Source organism: Corvus brachyrhynchos, unplaced genomic scaffold (assembly GCF_000691975.1).
Source record: "Corvus brachyrhynchos isolate BGI_N302 unplaced genomic scaffold, ASM69197v1 scaffold116, whole genome shotgun sequence".
In the NCBI taxonomy this organism is placed as follows: Eukaryota; Metazoa; Chordata; class Aves; order Passeriformes; family Corvidae; genus Corvus; species Corvus brachyrhynchos.
The window spans coordinates 802,019-826,260 of NW_008240221.1; the positions used below are offsets into that span (position 1 = coordinate 802,019).

Genomic DNA, 24,242 nt, shown 5'->3' on the forward strand with positions numbered 1-24,242 from the left:
GATAGTCTAGGACACTTAACAAAAGTGTAAAAAAAGAGTAACCAACAAACGTAGGAACGGTATGAACCACAGCAGCACACAAGACCAGCTGGTGCTGAAGATAGACTCAGGACAGGTGAGCTCTAGATTACTGTGAATATCACTAGCAACAGAGAATTTCTTATACTTAGAAAATTATGTATTTCATGCAGGGCTACACACAAAGTTGTCACCAGTGACACTATAGAGCATCACCTTAAATTCATCCCTAAGCCTCCAATATGAAAGCAGACTAAAAGGAAAGAGTCTTAAAAAGTGTTCCTTCTGATATGAAATTCACATTTCACATTCTGAACCATATTCTTCCTCTACAGGCTTGTTAGCAGAACATGTATTTTAAGAAATATGACTTCAAGAAGGAGAAAGTTTGGTTTCATAAATAAATGAGAAGTACTTCTAGATATGCATATTTTTTCCTAACATTTGACATCAATACTGCTTATAATACACAAAAGCTAAAGTCTTTTGTCTGCAGTACTTTCTAGTTGACATCTCATAACAGATATATAACACTAAATTGTGTTAATCAATTCAATCTGTTGATGAGGAAGAGTAACAAAAGGAACTGTCCATAACTAACAATATATTATCTGGCACCACTTGAAAAAACATGCATTCAAAAGCATAGACAACAATAATTTTTAAGTCACTTATTACATTAAGATCCTTGAATCCATTACTATTTTGCAGATCCTTGAATCCATTAATAATTCCAGGCATTACTATTTTGTTAACATGTCATCTCCAGTGCTAAGGGATACCCAAAGAATGAACTGGCAAAAAATTCTCATATATCAGGGCTCAGGATTTATAATCTTTCTGCATAAATTAAAACAGCACTTACTGGCAGGGGTTCAAGCTACTGTTTCCCATAGTTTTTCATCTAAATTAGAGAAAAAGAACTCTAAACAACGTAACATGCTCAAGTTCTAGTAAAGCAGCTGCTATTGTATAACAAAAGATTTAATCTTCCCCACCTGTTCAAGTTATTGAAAATCAGAAGCTAAAAAAAAAGGAGGAAAAAACCCTTCTCACCACAAATGCAATTTAAATAGAACACTGAGCATGAGAGCTGATGGGAACATTCAATGACTGAAGTTGTTTTAGCTTTATGCTACAAATGAAGTATTGTACATCTACTATTTTGTATTCCTAATTAGTAATTGGACTGAAACACAGTAATTTCTGAAACACAGTCAAACAAGCTTGTCCTTAGATGTAAGCATTTATTTTTTTCTTGTTTTCATTTTTATTTAACACCTTTTACAGTTTTAGAACTATGGGACTAGCATCCTTAAAAAGTGAATTGCTGTTCTGTAAATTTTTCTAGCAGTTCACTTGCAAAGACAGACAAAACGTCCTTCTTCAAGGATTACCTGAAAGGAACCTACCTTTTCATATTATCTATAAACCAGCTTATACTTAGCTGCTGTCTTCTCTTGTCTAAAATCCTAAACACGTAAAGGATCTTTCATTTCAGGACAGATTCCTCTCAAATAAGTGAAATATAATCATGGTGTTTCTTCAGGTACTGTAGAAGATACCATCCAGAGTATTTGAAATTGCTGAAATACATTTAGCTCTTTATGTATCTGTCTAGATGCTTTCCTTGCTGGAGTGGGTAGACCGTACTTCGTCATCATCATCACTCAAACAGAGAGTTTTATTTGTTAAAAGAATGCATGCTAAATAGAAAGAGCTATAATTCAAATGTCTCAAATTTGTTCATCAAGAAATGCTCTGAGCAGAACTCGTTTCATGTCACTAATTCATACATAAGTTTTCATTCCCTGGAAAGGGCAGGGACCCTGTGCAGCTGACAATTTGTGACTGAAACTGTGATTTACTTCCTTGCTGTATTTTGAGGATTAGGTTGTTATAAACAATATTATTTGTGCTGCTGTTCTCCATTCCTTATTTTGGTACCAGAAGTAATCCTTACCATTACCACAAATTTTTATGCAAGTGAAATCAACACTTGGTATCCTCCTATTTCTACAGGAGAATCTAGAAGCTCCGAAAAGGAGCTATAGAAAAGGAAATAGAAATAATTTAGATTAATTTAGTTACTGCAGGCACTGTAGGAATGTGGCATTTCAAATCCCCAAATTACGCTTCATTAATGTTTTTTTTTTTTTCACGAAAACTGCAGGAATAACAAAAGTACTATACTTATACTACTCACAAAGAGTTTTAAACGAATTTGAGCTTGAAAAAAGTGGTTTATTTTTGTAGATATGTAGAAGTGTCAGAATAAAATACATCAATCATAAACTTGAGAAAGCAGACCCTGGAAAAAAAGTGGTATGTGCTTACAAAAAAATCATTCAGTTCCATTCCATTTTGAAAGCAAATTTTTTTTATAATTCTTAAAAAAAAATTCTCACCTTACTGTTTTGGCCGTTTTCATTTTCTTCAGGGGCTTGTCCTCCCGAAAGCTGTAGTCAAGAGAACGTCTCCCCCGAAAGTGATATGAAAATGCATTAAACTGTCCTCTGGTTCTACAGTCTGAAAATGGACAAGATATTACACCTAGACAGTATATTTCAGCAGTTACAATATTAATATGATTTTGCAGTGTTTTCTGAATTTAAAGGCAAGTCATACATTCAGTCTGATCCCTCTGGAATTGGTTCATTCAATTCATTGGCAGATGAATATGTCTCAGTGATAGAACATTTAAGGAAATTAGATGCAGAGAATGTGATTACCTGCAGACCAGCTTTTTAGTATGAAACAAAGGAATAAATACTATTTTAACAAACCTATATAGTCCTACTTTAACTATTCTTTCCACTTCTGAAATTTTCACTCTCTTGGCTTTTAATTATTTTCTCCTTTTCAAAAGGGGCAACCACGTATGAAGAAAAACAAAGACAGAAAAACCACTCTGTGGGTTCCTCATCTATTCCAGGCATTATTATTTGTTATTTTTGGCATCTGAAAGAGAATTTTTAATTAAATTCCAAATTTGCAGACATGCTTTATAGGTTGACAAGTCCTATTTCCAAATCTGAGGAATTTGAAAGTATCACCAGACACTAAAACTCTTTCCACCACAGAGTAAAAATCTCAAGCCTGAGACTGACCTAAAACAAAAATCTTCTCCTAAGATCCTAAGAGGACATCTTGACAGGACGAAGTATGTCTTTCTTCCAGTTCACTTTATTTAGCCTTCCAAACATAGTGAGCATTTGGACAGAGTCCCATTTAAAGAAGAAAATGAAAACAAAATAAAACTACAAACAGTACTTGATACAGGAGACAATGAGAAAATAGAAGTTCTGTCATTTCTCTTCACAGAAGCTTTAAAGCTAAAAGTTATAATGGGCTAAGATGAAGCAGGAACAAGCTGCATGATCAACTGCTAGAAGCAGAGCCTGCTAAAACAGAAGGGAAAGCCTAAATACAGGATGCCACACATTTCTCACCTAAGTCTGGTATTAACAGAATGAGCCATGAAAGCAACTGAACACAGGAAGGAGTCATTTTCCATAATGTTTCTCTTAATTTTCACCAAAACAAATTAAATCAGGAAGTCAATAACATTTATAAAGTGTTTTTCTGGAATTTAGATTGAAGTATCTTTAGATTGAAGTATCTTTAGATTGAAGTATCAACAAAAATTGCTGCAAAAGTTTCAAGTCTATAAACAATGCTGAAATGAGCAACTAGAGAAACAAATGTAAGGTTGCTCTGATTACATGAAATTAGGTATCTTGGACTACTTTTAATTGTGTTGGACTTTTACTTAAATTACAATATCACAATTTCCCTGTTAGGAAAGACTTAAGTTTGGCTTAATGGCTTAATATCATTTAGGACACAGAAAAAGAAAAGGATGACTGACCGAAAAAAATTTCTGAGATCAAAAACAATATCTACAGATCATTCTCAAACACAAGTTATCCACAATTCCCCTTCCCTTTTCTTTCCTTGTGGTTTGTCCCATTCTTTAATAAATGTATTACTTTCCTCCTATAATAAGAGCACCCACCAAAGAATTATGTGGCATTTACTGCCAGCATATTGTTCATTTTTCACGTGTGTCCCGCTGCTTCCCACATAATCTCCTTGCTGTCCATTCAGAAAGTGAACTCTCAGATGGGAACAGATCAATGTGTCTGTAAGAAGCTCGGCATGAAGGCATTTTTGAACACCCTTAGACACTTCTATATTTAGTATGGTGAGAAAAAATATCACACTGAAGGGTTCCTGAAGAAAGAACTAATTTTGGTCAGAGGAATTTTTCTCTTAAAGCAATGTGTTGCTTAAAGTTTTCCTGAGTGTCACAAAACCTCTAGTTTCTCTTGGAAGCAATATGTGAAAGGTTTCTGCAATCCTCCTTTGTTCAATAACTGCTGTGGTCATCTTGCATAATAGAGGGGTTTTTTTGGTACAATAACACAATGGCCCATTGTTTTTTTTATTCCTAGGCTGTTTCTTAGAAACAAAGGTCTGAAATCTTGGGAAGGTTTCATCACCTTAGACTGGTAAATATGAGAACCATATGTCCAGTGACAGCTGTAAGTACACAGATCTGACTTCCTGTGTTTTTTTTAAAACTCAAATGTGTCAACTTGCCAAATTAACAGCTCTTGTTCTTGGTTTCTGTTTCAGGTACAACAGGGAGGAATGTCACGGCTGAGAGGTGCAGGACAAAATGCTTTAGCTTCCAGAAAGCCTAAATCTAAATCAAGAAATTTCTTGTCTCTTTTTTTTTTAAATTTTTTTTAATGAAGAATACTTTACCAGTAGCAGTAAATAAGAAAAATTAGCCTGAAATTCTGCTTTTTTTCAGCCTAACTGAAGTGTCCCAAAATTAACTATACCCATTCCAATTAATTTTCTGCAGAAAAGTGAATGTTTGAAAGCAACCTAAGAATTCTTTTTCTCTATGGACAGTTTTTCTTCCAGAAGTTAGCTATTGTTACACTGCAAGTGTCAAGCTGATCCATATACAAAATCCTGCAGCATCACAGAATCTTTTATGTTGGAAAAGACCCCTGATATCATCAGATTCAACCTTTGACCAAGCACCACCTTGTCAACTAGATCATGGCACTAAGTGCCACATCCAGCCATTTCTTGAACATTTCCAGGGATGATGACTCCACCTCCCTGGGCAGCCTGTTCCAATGTACAACAACCCTTTCCATAAAGAAATTGGTATTTCCATTTGTATATGGAAGCCATGTCCATATCTTCTGAAAATCCCCTGTTTCTCACAAGGTTTTAAAAATGCAACTATAATGTAAATTGGATAATAAAATATCTGACAGAGAATTATTGAGCACTCTTAGTTCTCTATGAATCACTCCTCAAAAGTGAGTGGCCAAAAGGCCATGGAGAATTAATCTAATGGTAGATTAAAATAACTTGAAAGACTGAGGAAATGTGAAGCAAAGCACATATATCTATTTGATACTAGTTTGATTCTCTGAGATCTATTGTAGTGAATTAGGTTGCTCTTACTGTAAGCATTGGTATTAAGAACTTGTAGACATGCCAGTGGGAGCAGTAAAAGGGTGGAGAAACACTGAAAATATCTAATGTAAAAAGATATTTTTGAGTAGATGTTTTCACAAAGCTGCTACTTAAAAATTGCACAACATAGGAAAATGTTCACACAAAATGAAGCCCTAACTCAAAATAGCTGGTTTTGTTATTGCCAAAATGGGCCACAACCCTTCAGGTTGCACTGCATCTATTCATTTGTTCTATTGAATAAGACTTTCTAACAAAAGATAAATTAAACAGCACCAAAAATGTAATGTGGTGGTCTAAAATCCAACAGTAATCTGCTCAGATCAGAACAGATATATTTTGTATAAAGATTACTTAAACATCTGAAAAGAAAAAGGTATAGAAGGTAGAAGATGAAGTAACAACCCAGACTGTCATCTGCCAGCTGATATACTGGGGAATTTTAAGAATAAAGGTGTTTCCTGTAGTTGATCTCAAAGCTCACAGATTGAGCTTCAAGATCTGTCTGCTGTCAGAATGAGAAGGTTCAGATGTTGTTGGGAAAGCAAATGTCCAATTTGTTAATATATAGCTAATGATAGACAAAGGACATTAAAAACATATCATACTTTTGTGATCTGAATAGGTCTTGGATGGTCTGCAAGTAGATTCAGGAGAAACATTAGGTTCTTGACACCAAACCAAAGCAAATCCAACCCCTCCAGTGGAAAAATTAAATAGGACTAGTTGGAGGATTTTGAAAATCAAAAACATGCAGCTTTTGGAATATAAATCAATAAGAAAAAGTAATTTCAGACAGACTGAAAATCCATGGAAATTTTTAAAATAAAGACCCTAAGAACTCTTCTGCCCACTAGACTGTGGAGTGAACAATGTCTTAGAAAAGCAGCAAAGTACACAGGAAAGAAGTAAATCCTCCAGCTGCCTTGACTTGTAGAAAACACTGAGATACTTCAATTAGGAGGATTTCCTACCCATGTTAATTTTACAGTCAATGAACACTTACATAAGTCAAGATTGCAGCCTGACTGTCCTCTAGAGATATCTCTTTATTGCCAGCAGTGGGACTTTGAGAGATCTGGCAACTCATTCAGAAGTTTGAATTTAAACAAAATGATTGAAGCCGATTGTTTCCCTGTTGCTTTTCACCAGGGATGGCAACTACTGGCATGAAACTCCGGGTGGCAAAGACAAAGCAATGTCATACATTAAGTCTCTTTATTTTATGTTTATGAATGTAGAATTGTATTTCATGGATCACAGATACCTGAGAAAGATAACATTTTTTTGGTTTGGATGAAATACAAATAAAAATATTGATTGTCTCAGTAAAATTTTTAATCATGCAAAAACACTGGGCTATATTAAATGTACTTCCATTCAAAGATAAAAAGGATGCAATCCTTAAAATTATAGACCCTGGAACTTTATTTTAGTAGCCTGGTGTAGACTGAATTGTTATTAAGCTAACAGCCACCGTCTTTAAATGTAAATTTAGATGTAAAAAGATACATTTGAATGTAGAAAGCAAAAATATATGACCTGACCAAAGCAAACAAGTTATGTGTAAAGAGGAAACCTTTTCAGGCATAAATCACATCATTTTGGTATTTTGAGTACTTTGAAATTGTTCTTGGTGAACAATTTCCTTTGTCAAAAAAGAACTTCCAGTCTCACACAAAAAGTTCTGCTAACATTTTAAAATGTTATTTCTGCTGTATTCCACAGCCCAGTGCTGTTTAGTATTTTCATTGAAGATTAAAGGGCATAATGAGAAGTGCCTAATAGGAGATTAATGTTGTCAGCAGAGAAGCAATAGACAGCATAATCATTCCTCTGGTCTTAAAATACAGGAGTTCATAAATACAGATCCAGTCTACTGAAAGACCATGTATAAAAGCATTCAGATTAAGAACATGTCTTAACTCTTCTAATGAAATTCAGTGGGATTTAAATATGTCTGATCATAATTTGTATAAGGTTGTATTCCTGAATTAAACAAACAAACAAACAGAACAATATCTGACAGAGGAGATATGCTGTTTGCTAACTGAGAAACAGTTAAAAGAAATCTTCCTAAATAATTTTACACTTATTAGGATGATTTGTATCTTATCTGAATCACTTCCTCCAAGGTCACTGTCTATTGTCCTCCTGGGTCCATGTGAAAACCTCATGGGTTTTGACATTCAACTTACAAGAAAAACCTCCAAACCAAAACAAAACCAAGAAGTGTGAAACTTTCAAAGACTCACATTTGAGTAATCATGAAAGCGTACACTGATTACTTAAAAAAAACAAATTCAAGATACATTTTTTGCAGTAGAAAGCCTGAAATAAAGCACCAAAAGTGTCTTGTTTGGAAAATGTGAAGCTTGAGTGCTCTTTGACCAAATAAAGAGCTGCAGCAAATCCAGCAATAACCCATCATCTCTGACAAGACAAAGAAAGGTAGAAAGTGAAGGAAAGCAGAAGAAAACTTGTGTACTTCAGTGAAACTCCTACTTTTTGCCATCATAAACTAGTAATTCTGTTGTATGATTTGCCAACTGAATTTAAAGTTAACCTGGTTTTGTTATTATAAAGAGGAATAATGCTTTGCTTTGTAAGAAGTAAATACTTGCTTTACTCAAAACATCTACAAGGCAGATTTTTGTAACTAAGAAATTTTTCTATTGTTCATATGGAAAAGTATTTTGACTTTTAACAAAACAGGAAGGACAACAAAACCAGACGTGTTTTTAACTGGGCTGAAACAGCTGAACACATGGGTAACTTACGAAACATACATAAAGTACAGAGAGCAGTATTCTGTACTCGAAATTTTAACTCAGGATAATTTTAATTATAAAATCATTAGAAGCATTTTGAACATGGAGAAGGGTTTTTTCTTTTAAATAATAACCAGTAACAAATTCAAATAAAAAAACCCTCACAATGTATTCAACTCAAAGTAAATGCTGTTCCTGAGTGTATGCCCCCACCTCAGAGGAGTGGTGGCCACAGAAGGAAAGAAATTTTTTACATCAGTTGCTTAAACTGAATTCCCACAGAAAACGTCACAGTCGTTCATCCATGCAAGAAAGCAGTTCAAGCCATGCGTACTTCGCTTTTTCTTCATTAACCCCTGCAAGGCTTCAGGAGTTCAGAAAAAGGGGATAAAGGGGATAGAGATAGGCTTTTTTTTTTTTTAGCTGGTAATTATTTACCCTTTCTTTTGCTTGGCAGTTGTCTAACTGTACTGCATCCAGTGGTACTCTCTGGTAGCAACTTTCTTGAATGAAAATACAAGCTGGGTTGTTGAACACAAGAATACTAAAGACTTTCCAAAGATAACATCTATTCTAAAAGGACCAGGTGATAACATAACATTTCAAGAATCAACACGTAATTTCTCAGAACAGCCTTACTATTATTTCAAATCAATATAAAAAATGCATTTGTGAAACTGTCTGTCAAGCTTCATGAACCACAGCAAAGTGAAGTTATCTTGAACTGGCAGAATGTGCTTTATTTATGGTAAAGCATTTAAAGAGTAATAATTGATTTTCTCACAATGTTTCTGGCATATGTCAGAGAATTTTTTAAGGGATTCTGGAAGACTTTGTATTAAAATTACAATGTGTCAATCATATCTAGCTTTTTATAAGCTATTATCATTAATTTGGGAATGGCAAAACTGGTAAATGTTTAAAAAAACCCAAATAACCTACAAAAAACCCCACAAAGCTGTAAAAATTAGAGTAAGGCCTGAAAGATTTTGTATATGGGGGATATTGTACAAGATCCTATTGAAATTTAAAGTATTTATTTCTGCTAGTCTCACACAGATAACTGACATTTTGAACAGAGTCTTCCAAGAAAGAATTTTCTTAGAGAGTGATTTTTTTTTAGACTTGTTTACTGGACAAGACAATTAAGTAATCAGTTTAAAAGCTAAGTTATGCAGTAACTTTGAATAGTAAATCTCTGTCTACTTTTTTAATTGCTAATGATATCAGAGTGTGTTCTCACGGCACGATCACAGCACTTAAAATCCTTCCTCAGTATTTACTGTATCTGTAGCAGACTGAAGAGATATCTTCCATCAGTTTAACTTTTACCTCCTGCTTTAAATTCTGAGCCATATCAAAAAAGAACTTTGTCATCGTGGACAATTACATCTTACCATAGGAGTTAAATAGCCAAGACACTAGTGGAAGATTGTGACTTCTCTCAAAAATGCAATCCACCAGTTCTTTATTCATGCATATCTTTTAACAGAATATTAAATAGCCTACTCAGCAGTAGTAAACTCAAGAGAATCAGCAGTAGAAAAGATGAAGAACACAGATCTGGATACCTTTCATCAGCAAATCTACAACATGTTAGTATTGAAATATATCAGGGAAATATTAAGATTCTAAAAATTATCAACCAATACTACCATTATCCTCTCAAATAAGAGCAAGGCTTTTCATACTAGTAATTTGTTTGACAGCAATTTCTCAATAGTCAGAGCTCAAGAGAAAAGTTCCCAACATTTCTGAGTATACTTTTACAGCCTGGGCATGTCATTGAATTTTGTCCAAAGAAAATGGTAACAACATTGTCAGGGAGATCTCAATAAGGAGAGGTCATTGTGATGTTCTCTGAAGCATTTTGTTGTTGATGCTACTGAAAATCATTCTGCATGATCCAGAAGATTCTCTTGGGAATGGATTCTAACTATGTTACAGCTGCAGTGAATTCTGATGTGATGACGGCTGAAGAGAGGCCACACAGAAAATCTGTGAGACAGAAGCCAACATACAGGCCACCAAGCAGTGTCCTGTGCTTCATGCAGCTAAGTAAATCCTATTTCAGGAGAAAAATAGCTTATTTCTCAGGAAAAAAAATTACCCCATGCTCCTAACTTTTGAAGGAGATGACAATGAACAAGAATATTTATCCACAGAAGAAAGAAAACAAGTAAACAATTATCTACAACATGCAATGCTCAAATCTATGCTATTTTTTACAGTGTTTATTTAATATAAAATATGGAATGATTTCCCACTTAACAGGGGCTATGCTTCAGATTAGAATTTGTAACATCTTAACAAAACCCAAAACCCAAAATACAGTAAAATATCTTCTTAAAATAAAATAGACGCTTAACAAACTGCACACACCTCATTGCCCCCAAATCCACCTCTGTACAGACCTTCACAGCAATCTTGCCACATCCTGAGGTCCAATTTAGGAATATCTTCACAGCTACTATATCCATGTGGGAATTCAGCCACCTTAAAGACATCATGTTGTACCCTGGTTATGTTGTCACCATTGTCACATAAAACTCTGGCAAGAGATGTCTGCTTGATCTGAGTGAGCTGAGCAGGTGTGAACACACCCGGGTTTTCATACCATAACCTGTAATCTCACAGAAAAGACAAGTTTGCTAGTGAAAAAAACAAGAGGCAGTTTCTCAAAGATATTTCAACACTGTGTTCAGAATGAAATGAATTATCTCATAAATCCTGTTCTCAATTTTGCATTGTATCAAGAGACTGATCCAAATGCAAAAATATAAGTTCCTGGTGTCACTTCAGCATTAGGTGGTGTCATGCTCACACTCTGAAAAGGATGAAATCTTCAAGAAATTCTTTGATTTCTCTTCTAGTCTCATTTCAATGTCTTGGGCATCTCTGGACATGTAAAATGGCACCAGACTACCAAGTTAAGGGATCTTTTAACAAAGAAACTTAAACGACCATGATTTCTTTCTGTAGGCAACTTTCCGGTGGTTATGAAAATATTTTGATGGAATTGCTGAGATTAGAAGAATGGTTAATCTCTACCCAGTTTACTATCAAGATAAGTGAGATGATTTAATTTACTAATGATTTTTTTTTCTGTTAAACTATTTTTATGACTATACTGATTCAGGGACTTTCTAATACATGCTCAGTTAATCTATTATATTCAAGAAGGAAACACTATGGTTTCAAACAGTTCATTTGTCATACATAAAGGGCTAAAATTCTGTTATTAATAGAAAATATAAATAATACATTACTATGAAAAGCAAGCTTCACATGGAAAAGAAAATTTCTTAAGTCACTGTCCAGAATTTGAAAACATTTTACACCATTCTAACACATAAGAACTGCTCACTGTGACATTGCTTCTGTCTCCCAAAGCTGTATCAATACTGATATTTTTCCCCACATATTTTAAACAAAACAAAACAAAACAAAAAAATAGGAGGCTCTTTAAACTTTATGAGAAATCAAAACCAGTCTTAGAGTAACCTTAGAAGAATGGTCAACAAATTTAATTTTACCTATTTAGTGTATCATTTTCATAAAGTATTGGACAGTGGCCAGTGAATGTCCAAGTACTAGAATCAGATTCTCAAATTTCCATCTTGACATGAAATTAGGCTCCCTTCAAATATCACTCCTTTTTCATGCACAGACACATTTGCTTGGCATGGTGTTACAAGCTTTGATCCTCTGCCCACTGAAAAGGCTTTTCAAAAAAGTGAGAGTTGCTTTCATAATGCCTAATAATATTTTACTATTTGGTGGCATGTTGCTTCCAAATATTTGTGTTTCTTGGACAGCTGAATCCCATTTCCTAAATATTCAATGTTTGCCTATAGTTTCTAAATGTTGTTTCAGAAAATAAAAAAAAAACAAAACCAAAACAAAACAGGAAAAAGTGCTTCTGCTGAAAAAATGCAAACAGATACAAACAAAGAGCAGTATAGATTGTTGTGACACAAATAGGTACTTGTCACCAGTAAGTTGGGGCTCATACTGCATATATTTCTTCTCCTTTTACTCTCTCTGCCTCCAGGCACTAGAGTTGTATGCTTCACAGATTAATTTTTAAACATATTTTATGTAAAAAAGTTTGGGGGTTCTTTCAAAAAGCATACAAAAAGGTTTGGGTTATTGACTACAAAAATAAAAAAACCTTTATATAACTTAATTCAAGAAAATAACATTAAATAAAGTGAATCAAATCTAATTTCCTAATTCTTCCTCTGTTTTTCTTTCATTAGGATGAAATTAATCAGCCTAAGTCTTTGTACTCTCATGCCATAAAAAGAACAGGATTCTAGGCCACAAATTATGTTAAAATGAGGGAAACCTTGATTTTCAGATGCTGAACAAGTGCGCTGAAAGTGTGCAAAGGAGATCTGGCTGCTGTGACAAGAGAAATGATTATTGTCTTCTTTCAGGTACTCTAAAAACTGAAAATGAGAAATTGCTTACAATGTGCATATAAAATAATTTAAAAACAATTATCAAATTGTGTTCTTTGGATTAACCTGTTTGCTTTTAACACTTTTTTGGTGCACACATGGATTGTGTTGTAGCATGCATAGGGGCTAAATATACCGAGTGATACTATTCCAACCTATGCTTAAGTAACAACGACAATTTCTTTGCCAATAAAATAATTAAATAACAACAAGAGAAGTATCATGCACTTTTCAAAAAGGTAAGTGACTTGAATATCTGGCAGAAGGAAACTCAGCAAGTGTTGGCTGTTATGTTTTTGGGGGTCAGTATGACATTCACCATATAATAAAGAATCATGGCTTCTAACAATGTTTTAAATGTGTATTGAACATAAAATGGAGGTCTTTTTGAAAACATGACATTGCAACTGTGATTAAGCATCCTTAATTTAAAATTCATTTTGATTTCCATGCTATTTTAATGTACCTGTCTCCATCCCGAATACGCCTGAACTGTGTGCTTAACAGACACATCAAAGTTGGCCCCAGTCGACTCCCTGGAACTAAGTCTTCCACCATTAGAGCAGGAAATAGGTCTATGTTCAGTGGGGAGCCATACAACCTATAAATTGAAAAACACAAACACTGAATAACAAATATTTTATACTTACAAAATAATCAGTACATGGTGCAGCTAAGAGCAAGAGATACAAATACCTCCCAGGAGAAAATGCAGTGACAGCGCTACATCTTTTGTGAACAAGCTGTGGGTGTATACACAAGAAATCCTGCAATGCAGGTTGTATACACCATGTGGATCTGCATGTCTACCCTGCAAGTTTTTTTCTCCTAGAAGCTTTCTTCTGATTTCTTGGAATTGTTTCCTTTTTATAGCTTTTCTTTCCTGTCCCTCTGTACACACTTTTTCCATTACTGTTGCTGTGACTAATTCTCTGTCCTTGATTTTGGGCAGATAAGCTAGGGATGGCAGGTAGATGTAGACCTAATTTCAAACACTGAATCTCTAAAGAAGAACTGATTACTGGTAGTTAAGGATGTCCACATGAAAGTACAGTGGACGATATTGACGTTTGTTTCACTGTACAGAATTAATGGAACTGAACATCTAAATATTTGCATGAAGTTGGCATTTAATATGACCTTACACTGAAACAGCACTCATATTTAACAGCATTTACAAAACTAGGCATTTCAAATTAATAATTTCATTAACATATACAGTATATATTAACTTACTGTTCACAGAGATGTAGAAGTAGAGAAATTATCTGCACATGGAAATTGTTAACATCTATTTTGTGTTACTGATGGAAGTTTCCTAAAATATCCCTTTAAGTCTTTCTTAGCAAGTATCCTTTTCTAGATAAGACATTTAGCTGTGGTTTTTGCATGCACATTTAGATAATTGACTTTTTCTTCACCTCAGGCTCACCTGCTAAGTTTCTCCCTGATATCAGGATTCTTAATTTCATTTTTCAGATCTTCAAAAGTCTGAGCTGAAGAAAGATTACAGTAAACTCTAAAATCATGGTAGGGAGGAATTCCATGATCTCTGCCTCTCTGAATATTCATAGCTGCCAGATCTAAAGCCACAGTACGTGCCATGGAGAAGAGTCTTTCTGTTAATTCTGTATTGAGTAATTGTGACGGGACACGCATCTTACCAGCAACACCAAAAAATCCCCTTAGAAGCGGATCAATGCCTCCTTCATTTACAATCCGAAATGGAGAGAAGAATGCCTTATGAAGAGGTAGATGGCCTTGTGGAATAGGTTCAAAGTTTTCATCCAGTCGATACAGAAAAGGATTAATGAGTGTGTGACCAAACCTAAAAGCGGCAGTTGCAAACTCATTAGTTATGCCAGAATTAACACTGGGATCATAACCCTTATATTCGCCAAGCATCTTCATGCCTACCTCTCCAAAGATCTTAGGGAGCCAGTGGCTAAATGTTATGTGTTGCATTTCTGCACCAACAATTTTGCGTGTTTCATGATATATTGTGTCACCGTCCCAGTGTGGATTGAGTTTCAGTAGCTCTGTGGCAATTCTGTTGTGTTCTCTAAACCACAGTGTGTGGATGCTGGTAAGACCCAGCTGCTCGTTAGAGCGCTGATCACCAGCTAAAAAGCAGGGTATTGGGCTCTCATTTTCATCTCTCATACATTCTGTTGGTGGGCCAGTGGCAAATGGAAGAAGGGGCTTGCCAGATCTCTGTACAATGCCCTGCCTCAGAAGACCCCTTTGACTCGCCAAATCTCTGATTTCTAGTGCTTCATGGTCCGAACTGCCATACACATTGGAGGCATCGATGTATGAAGTCAGCTGGTTGATCTGTTCTCGTGGGTACACAGAATTCATCAGGAGAGATGTCATGCCGCTTCCACAAACTGGACTGGAGCGTACGAAAAACATGCAGCGTGCACCATTTCGAACTCTGGGATCATTTGGTGGTATCATGATTGAAAAGCATGGAGGATCATTTGTACAAACAGAACTGCAATGTTGACCATCTGAAAACCTGGCCTCACTTAGCGCAGCCACGGTGAGGTCAAGGTCATGGTCAAGAAACTGACCCCACTGCATGAGCATGTGAGTGTACTGGTCATCAGGAGTTACGGTTTCTGTCCCGATCAGAGTAGTTGAAACCAAGCGAGGCATTGGAAGTGCGTAGCCATTAGAGAGTCTTCTGGGTTCAATTCCCCGAGGCAAATTAAATCCATTTTCATACACTGACTTTAACAGACGTTCAAAAGCTGTCAGAGAAGCGCCCCACATGGGATGCTGAAGGTTGTTGCATGTTCCATCATGTGTCCTGTACTTCTGGTGGAAGCACATGTCTGAGCAGTTGTTCACTCGTCGATGGGCTGTACAGCCTGAGAGATTGGCTATCAGATTCAAGTACTGTGGGGATACAAGGTCATTATAGTGATAACCTGAAACAGAAAAGAGAGAAAGAGAACAATCAGAGAATTTATACTCATGGTCCCCCCACAGATCACAAATGTATTAGAACTGCTATTTTATTTTTCATTTTATTTTACACTTCCCACCAGATTAAACATCCCTATTTTTAGAAAAGAAAAGTAATAATCATATATGTATATTTGAGCATTAGGTCATTTGAACAACTTTACCACCACTAGGTCAGGAGGAAACTTTCTAAAATGCCAATTCAAATGCAACTTTTACCAAATGATCACAAAAGGAGCTCATTACTTATTTGGTCACTTAGGAAAGCAGAGATATTTTCAGAAATAAAAGCCTCATATTGAGACAAATAGAACATTTTCCTCACGTTAGTAAAAACATTTTTAAAAATGTCCGTAACACTGAAATGGACATCAAGACTTTAACTTTTGAGACTTGCTCATTTACTAACATTACTATTTTGTTTTGCTTTATTTATTACAGTGAAAGTTGCAATTTTTAAGAAAAAAGAAAAAAAACAGTGAAAAAAGAAAATAACCACTGGCAATAGAGCCAAACGTGGAATGATCTCAAGGACAAATGTTGTGGAGTAATTCATATTCACATTACCCTGGACAAGTTTATATAGAAAAGTAGTGTTTGTGTAGCATTTGGCACAGATTTCCTCTGCAATCCACACCATTCACCTCTGGGACTAAAACATACTTACCATTTTCCTGCGTTTTTTTCTCAGTTCATAGAAAAATAATACGTACAAAAAATATACTGTAACTCATTAGAATTATGTTTTTAGAGCCTCAAACTGCATGATCTCTGCTGCGGTATGATGGTGTGTAGAAGGACTGAAGACAATAAGGCCTCCCAGTACAGTGTTGGGTGACTGACTGCAAATAGCAGAAGAGTCAGCCTGGGCCTTGTCCTTGCTGCCTATTAGGAATCACTGTAAAAGTGATTTTTACTTAGTAATATTTGGATTTAATTTCAAGGGGAAAAAATTCTGGCTACATCTACAATATCAACTTGTGTAGACCAACAGAAATGTGTCAGTAAAGTGAAATTTTTGTTGCTGAGTAAGACATGCCTACTCTATCCAGGAGTAGGTTTCCTTCAGAAAATCTTTACTTTGTACTCCTGGACTGAATGTGGGCCTAGACCCAATTTTTCATTTACGTTGAAAAGAATTCACATTGTTCAAGACCATATCACAAATCACACCAAAGCACAGTAAGTGGGGAAAACTTCAAATAGGAGCTGCTGATCCAAAGCGGAAGGCACACCGTGAACGACTAACAGATAGAGTGTGGATGAATGAGGTTCCAGGATCCAGGAAAAAGGTCCAGGAGGTGGAGTATTTGGCAGCATAGATGTACGTTTAGCTAACTAGAAACCATCATGCACCATCACGGATCTTGACCTGGAAAGCTTGCTGTCAGGGATAAAACCAAACAAGCAGTATAAAGGCAAAAGGAAAAAAGGAAATGAGCGAGTGTAGAGTGGTACTGTGTTCCCACAGGCTTGAGGGGTTCCCAGAATGATGGCAAACACACAAGAATAAGAACTGAAAGCAGTTCTGCAACAGGTTGGTACCAGTTAATTGCGGACAGTTGGGAATGTTACTTTTAGTCCTGAGCTCCCAGTGTGCCTGCAAAGACAAGAGTCTTCATCTAAATTCAACACATAAATGTGTGCTAGGCACAACTGGCTCTCTGCCAATTTCCACAATGCAGGGCAATTGCAAACAAACTACCTAAAGCCCAGCATTATCTTTGCCTTGAAAGGAACTGGGTTGCTCACAGTTGCCCAGCTGGGTCATGACTTATGCTCAGCCAGGGAAGCTGTTTTCTCAGCCTCAGGCTATGAGTACTCCACATGGTTTACAAGTCAAAGCAAAGATATCAGAGACTTAGTGCTTGCATTAGGCAAAGCTAACATGCTTATGTAGACATACAGAAATTTTTTGATGGAATATTTCATACTAGGAAAAAGAAAAACAAACCACAGAGCAAAACCTGTAAGCACCACTTGGTAATGCAGTAAAATAGACTCTTTGAGGATATTATTGATAGCATATTAAAATATCCTGGCTACCAGTTTAATTCTAGAACTACACCCAGAAAACTTCTTTATAATAACACTACTGTTTAAATGATCTTCATTCATTATGGAGTTCTTTGCTTATGACCATTATTCATTCAAATAAACATTTGTGGTTTTCCTGGTTGCCACCCCCATTTCTGAAATCAAGTTGTGAGCAAAACTCAACAGTGAATCTTTTGGGTGGAATGACCTTCAGTACTAATTTAAAATAAAAGGCTCAGGGTCTCTCTTTAGAATTTCAAGTGGGGTGTAATATCTCATTATGGATTAGATTTTGGCTTTCTGATGCTAGTTGCTACTCCTTAATTACCCCTCACATTGTAGGCGCTAACTTTGCCTCTGCTCTCTAAATGGCTGGGTGCTGAGCATTTCCAGTGCTTAGAAGTTAGCTAGCTCAATTCACATATTACCTTTTTCAAAGTGCAAGGAAGATGTTTCACAGAGTCACAGAAATACTGATTATAAGGGACTTCTTATCCAGACCAAGCTCCTGCTTGAAGTGGAGCTGTTTCCAGCACTAGATAGCTGTATACCTGATCTAGTGAGCTTGAAAACCTTCAAAGTCTGAGACTCCTCCACCTTTCTGGATTAGTTGTTCGAGTGCTGCACTGGCCTTCTGGTGAGAAACTGCTTCCTAACATCTAATCTGAACCTTCAAAGCATCAACTTGTGGCCATTCCCCTTGTTATACAGTCTGGCATGGCAGAGGAGAATGTGGCCCCATAGTCTTTCCTTGGGATATTCAAAGGTTTTACAAAACAAGAGACAAAAAGTCTCTGACTGAGAAATTGTCATATTTCTCAACTGTTTCCAGTGCAAAAGTGCTATATAACACCTTTCATTGGGTCTACATTCCAAAATAACATGAAATAAGGACAAAAATTACTATTAAAAATCAGAATATTGGGCAATTTAAATGAAAACAGATTTATTTTACTATTCAAGTTTCCCTAAAAGCTAGGTTTCTTTGGATTCTGTAGGTCTGAAAAGCAAGCTCTGGTTGCAAACATAATTTCTAGTATCACAGAAAGTTGCCTGATTTTGTGTTTATTAACTAGTATCCATAGGGTTTAATGCCAGTTTTTGGGAAACTTTAGGTGTTTCAGTATTATGAATCCTAGCAAAAAGCAGCCAACCAGTTCTCACCCATCATATTTTATCTATTGCTAGTATTATATACTCATAGCATATATATTCAATATTCTTGCATATGCATCTAATCAGAGAACCAAATGAAACTGGGTTGCTCTTATAAAACATCAGCCTTCAAAGAATTTTGAGTAAGTATTTGTGGTAAACAACTCATCACAAATTATCTACTCAGCTCTAATAATGAGTAACAAGCTTCTTTTACTAGCAAATGTGACAGTACTTCACAAAAGCTTGCCGTCTTTTGTCTTATAAATACTTGCTAGTTCATGGTCAGAGTTATAGTTTTCAGAAGTTACAATAAATACTCAATTATAAACATCAAAAAGAATATAATGAGTGAAAGTATTTCCTCTAGATTGTCAATGTAGTTCTTGGCTATGTCTCAAGTCTCCAAAGCTCTCCTAAAACGCTATTATTATTTCCAAATGCTTCAGTCCTATGTTTAAAGCCTATCCACGCATATATCTACACACATTAGCTGTATGTACTCCAGCTGGACTTCATGGGTTTGATTGGAATGCAATACCTAAAAGGCAGAAATTAAACCTCACACTTTTTTTTGCTAGTTATAAAAAGCAACAAGAACTGTATTTCTCATTACATCAGGTCAATGTTAAACAAAGTAATTAGCTTAGTCTGACACACATTTATAAAGCATCAAATAATTCTCTGAATACTATTGTGGTACATGCAGAGACCTTGGGTTGTAAGGTATATAAATCCTTCTTGTTATGTCATCTTTCCTCCTTGCCATGGCATGCTGATATTAAATGTTTTTTCTTAAAGAAACAGAAACAAAACACTGCTTATTTTTAACACACAACAGAAAAGTCTGTTCTGCTATGAGACAATGGTCCTAATAAATTAACACACAGGGAATTAACAAACAGGATGTGTTATGCACTTCCATTATAGTGATTTTGACCAGCAGAAGAATTTGAATCTGAACTTTTTCCTAATATGCCAACATGAGAAAAACACTCCACTTGGAGAGCTCAGAGTTATAATACAGAACAATGTGCAAACCAAGGACGGAATTTGGTAAAGTTTTGCAAAGTCAAATACTTCACTGATTTCAGTGTAATCGTTCTGCAGTTGGGACCAAGCCTTAAAAAATTAATGTCTCCTGAAGTATAATGACTTAAAAAGGTAAATACATGTCAAAACAGAAAAATAAGGAAAGAATACTGACTTGTTCCATTCAGGTCAACCATTAGACCATCTTGTACATGATCTTGAATAAGCTGTAATGTCCTTTCAAATATTTCCCCAGCTCTTGCTTGCTCAACAGTGTATGGGTCCCTTGGGTATCGAAATAAGGCTAGCAAATCATTTGGAGAACGAGGACGACTGATAGATAATTTGGAAAAAAATAGTAAGTGTACACAGGAGTTACAAAACAACAATACTACATAAATCATGTAAATGTTCAGCAATGTGATTAGTACATACCTTGGTTACTCATCTCAAAACGGAAGGCAAACCAAGAAGAAAAAAATTCAATAAAATAATAAAAAATGAAATATTTAGTAGTAATTAAATATTTAGTAGCAGTTTAATACACATTATCTCAGCGGAAGAACTGCTGCAGTGAATAGAGATCTCAGCAGGAGTGTATAAACAGTAGGAATCCTTACATGTTAAACTGTTAGTATTTTCAGAACCAACCAGACACTAACAATGTCTTTTAAGTAATAAAATGGTTTCTTGTTTAATAAATCTCCCAGTACTTCTAGTATATACAAAATTAATTCTGACTTCTCAATGCAAAAAAAAAAAAAGGAGATACCTGTCAAACAGATGTGTACGTGTTGAATTTATTGCTCTGTCTACAGTTGCAATTGCTTCCACAATTGATGTTTGTACAAAAGGATCTCCATTTCGGCTGACATTAGGAACTGGAGAAAAAGGAATTCACATGTTATTGCCTAAATGGCCACACGCAAAAAGATACTTCCATAAAATAGAGTCTAGACACGACATCATTTCAGTTCTACAAAGTAAACCCTTGTTCTTTAAGCATTAGTTCATCCAAATATAAAATTCTTAACCATTTTGGAATTCTAGCAAGGCACATTAAAGTAGAACAAAATTCATTTAAAACAGAAGTTAACCTAAGCTTAAAAGTCATCAAGCTTATGACTCAAAACCAAGATAAAGTGCATACAGTGTTTAGCTGTCCATTAATTAGACCTACAATTTCAAGTGTAAATGATAAAAAAAAAGTGAATTATTATTATCATTAAGGGTTTTTTTCTGGTGTGTGTATTATGAGGTTTCAGGTGTTGGTATCAAGAGCCTGACCTATATCCACTGAAGTCAAAGCAGATTTCTCGTTTGATTTCAATGTAAGAATTTAAAGGGCTTACAGGAATATGCTGCAAGTGGTACATAATGAACATAATTTACATAATTGAATGAACATAAATTACCATTGTTCTTCTCCTGATCTTAGTATAATAAGCCACATAGATTAACTTAAAAGGGCAGTAAATATTTTTTAGATTTAGATCACTTCTTTGTTTCCTACTTTAAAATTATCTTTTTAAACTAGATTAAAAATCACATACTTAAACACTATTTAACAACTGTGCATTGCACTGAAAACTCAATAAAGCACAGGCCTTTTTATGCAGTGCTCAGTTGCAGCTGGATGTTTGTAAAACGTATCTAGGACTAATAACCTTTCTTTCAGTCTGAATTAAGAATTACCGGATCTGGGGGCAACAGCTAACAATTTCCAGAGTGTGTTTAGATTGGAAAAGTCACACAGGAAGAAGGGTAAAGTAGGGAGAAAGTCCAAAGCAAATATACTGGAATAAAATCAGCAGATGTACAAAATCATCTGACATAAAAACTGTTGTGTACAAGCTTTTCATGACTTTTTTTTTTCCTAGGCAACTTTTTATTATTCCTTCCTAAGTGGCAGCTTAAATTGTGTCTACATGACTTTCATAGTCTAGACCCACTTAATCAAACGTAACCATCTATGCCGTCAAATAAAACAGTCCCTGGAACTCTATAGCTGTAGATGGAGCCCCTTTCTGTGCCCTGAGGACAGTCTCAGGCTTTTGGCAATATATTCCCAGCATCCAAAATGAGCTGACCCTTTCCACAGTGCCTGAGGGCAATAGTCCCTAATCTCTCCTGATTACCAACTGTCCTTGACTGACAGCTTCATTTTCAATAGCAACCATACAGAAACACTATCAGATAAGCTACTTATTTTAGGAAGAAATGTCATTTACAGGTTTAAATTTTACATTTTAGTTGTGGCAGAATGTTTGTGTGCCTTGAATGACTTGAAGAGTGCAAAATTGCCGTCTGCAAAAATCCGGTGACTGGTTACCTTCCTTAGTGCTGTCTACATTAAATGTAAACTTGGTGTTTACTTGCAGGGCTATCTTTCTGATTAATGGTATACACGGGCTGAATTATAAACCTTGGTCAGATGTTAACTATACAGTACTTGATTGTTGTTTAGACTATTTAGTGCTAGCAGTTCTTTTTTTAGACTGATAAATATTAGAAGTTAGAGCTCCTTGTAAGAGTCTCCCACAATACTTTTTTTTGATTTGGGCAGGGAAGGGGAATGACTTTTACAAAACAATGGAAAAGGACAGAAGAAAATTACTAAAGAAAAGCATCTTTAAAATATTATCCAACACAGACAGCAAAACCTGTCCCCAGTTTCTATACACTGGCCTTTACTCGGTCTCAATCTTAGGAAAGGGTTTTGGTTTAGAAACATTCATAAAACATTGCCTTGTTTAAAACAAATGTTGACATGCAAATTTTTAGGCATTTCTGGCTATGGCATTACAAATACTATCCACACAGCAATTAACCAATACTTATAATCTGTCCACTTGTCCTCCTTGTTCCTCTGAGAGCTTCAGTTTTTAAAGCAGGAGTAGCAAAACAGCATCTCATATCCCACTAGTTTGAAGGAGAAATTTCATTCACAGTTTCAGATGGACTGCAGATTAATTAAGTGTAGTTTTAATTTTAGGTTTATTTATGCTACAGTTTAGAAGAAATTAACCACATTACAATTAATTACTGCAAATCAGCAAGTATTGTAGTTTGCTGATTTCAGCAGATGAGAATGATCAATTTACACCTGTACTAAGTGAATGAAACTCATTTCCACTGGGTTTTTTTTCAACTCATGATTACATTTTTCGGGGCTCTTAGTGACTTGAGAACTAGCTAATCTTTCCTAAACAAAAACTTTTTTTTGCTATGCATCTCCAGAGTAGTCAGACTGACTGATTTGCATGGACTTTCTTTCCTTTACTGACTTCATACATGTAGATGGAAACTTATTACTGAATGATTCCTAGCCTTTCAATTTTTCTCCTGAATAATCTTTACAGATTAAAGAAATATTTTTCATTGAAGAAAGTATAGATTAATAGTCTACTAAAAGCAACCTAAGGCAGGTAACATCACAGTTTTATTGATACCATGTGATTGATACCATGGCAAACAATACATTAGAAAAATCACTGATATGTCTTTATCAATTTAGTAAACAAAATACAGAACATCCCAAGTAACACTGGGAAACAATATCCAATATATTGAAGAAATCTTCACACTAGTCTTCAAAATACTGAAGGAATCACTGTTGTATACTAATTTTTCAAAGATACAAAAATATCATCTTATATTCCCTAGTGAGAGACAGAAATCATACAGTTTTCTTTTATTTTCCATCAAAATTAAACTGAAAAATCAACAGTTTTAGTCAGTAAGTCAGAAAAGCACTATGGTCAATCTTCGTAGCAAAGTTATTTCCTTAGCCTCTTTTGCTGCTTTATTGCCACTTATTACATAGTAATAGTTGATAACTATTATTTGCCATTATTACTTTCAAATAATTAGGACAAGATGAAATATTCTCCTTTTCTTTCTGTTTTCTCTTTTAGCTTCTTAAGGTCTGTATGACTTTCCTGAACTGTTTTGCAATAGTTGCAGCCTAATTTTCAACAAAGTGCTATAAGTGTCCCTTTGAAGATGCCCGAAAAGTTTTTTGTCAAGTTATCCCTAAAAAGTAGACTGGATATTTGACTAGCAAATTCTAATAGCTCTAAATAATATCTCAAGAAGAGAGTTGAAAGATTAACTTGAGCCCAAATCATAGTTGGTTTTGGAGCTTAACTCCTAGAGATATTGCTATTATGACATTACCATCTTATATAGGGAAAAAAAAAAGAAAGAAACAATCATGGGAGAAAAATAAAAATATGAATAAAATAACTAGTTTAGTATTTTGACAACTTTTTTTCATCTT

The 24,242-nt window shown here is 35.2% G+C and overlaps 1 protein-coding gene and 1 long non-coding RNA gene across 2 annotated transcripts in view; one reads left to right on the plus strand and one right to left on the minus strand.

The window, feature by feature from the left end:
* PXDN (peroxidasin) overlaps positions 1–24,242 on the minus strand; it is a gene marked incomplete at its 5' end in the record, with an annotated part of 58,234 nt that overhangs the window by 4,791 nt on the left and 29,201 nt on the right. The window contains 6 exons of the mRNA XM_017745014.1: positions 2,427–2,547; positions 10,712–10,920; positions 13,230–13,364; positions 14,196–15,699; positions 20,136–20,293; positions 20,733–20,841. Of these exons, the coding sequence (XP_017600503.1) occupies positions 2,427–2,547; positions 10,712–10,920; positions 13,230–13,364; positions 14,196–15,699; positions 20,136–20,293; positions 20,733–20,841 (2,236 nt within the window). The remainder of the gene's footprint in view (positions 1–2,426; positions 2,548–10,711; positions 10,921–13,229; positions 13,365–14,195; positions 15,700–20,135; positions 20,294–20,732; positions 20,842–24,242) is intronic.
* LOC108449279 lies at positions 2,555–5,417 on the plus strand. The gene is made up of 2 exons (XR_001865428.1): positions 2,555–4,565; positions 4,660–5,417. It is a non-coding gene; the product is annotated as an uncharacterized LOC108449279 (long non-coding RNA).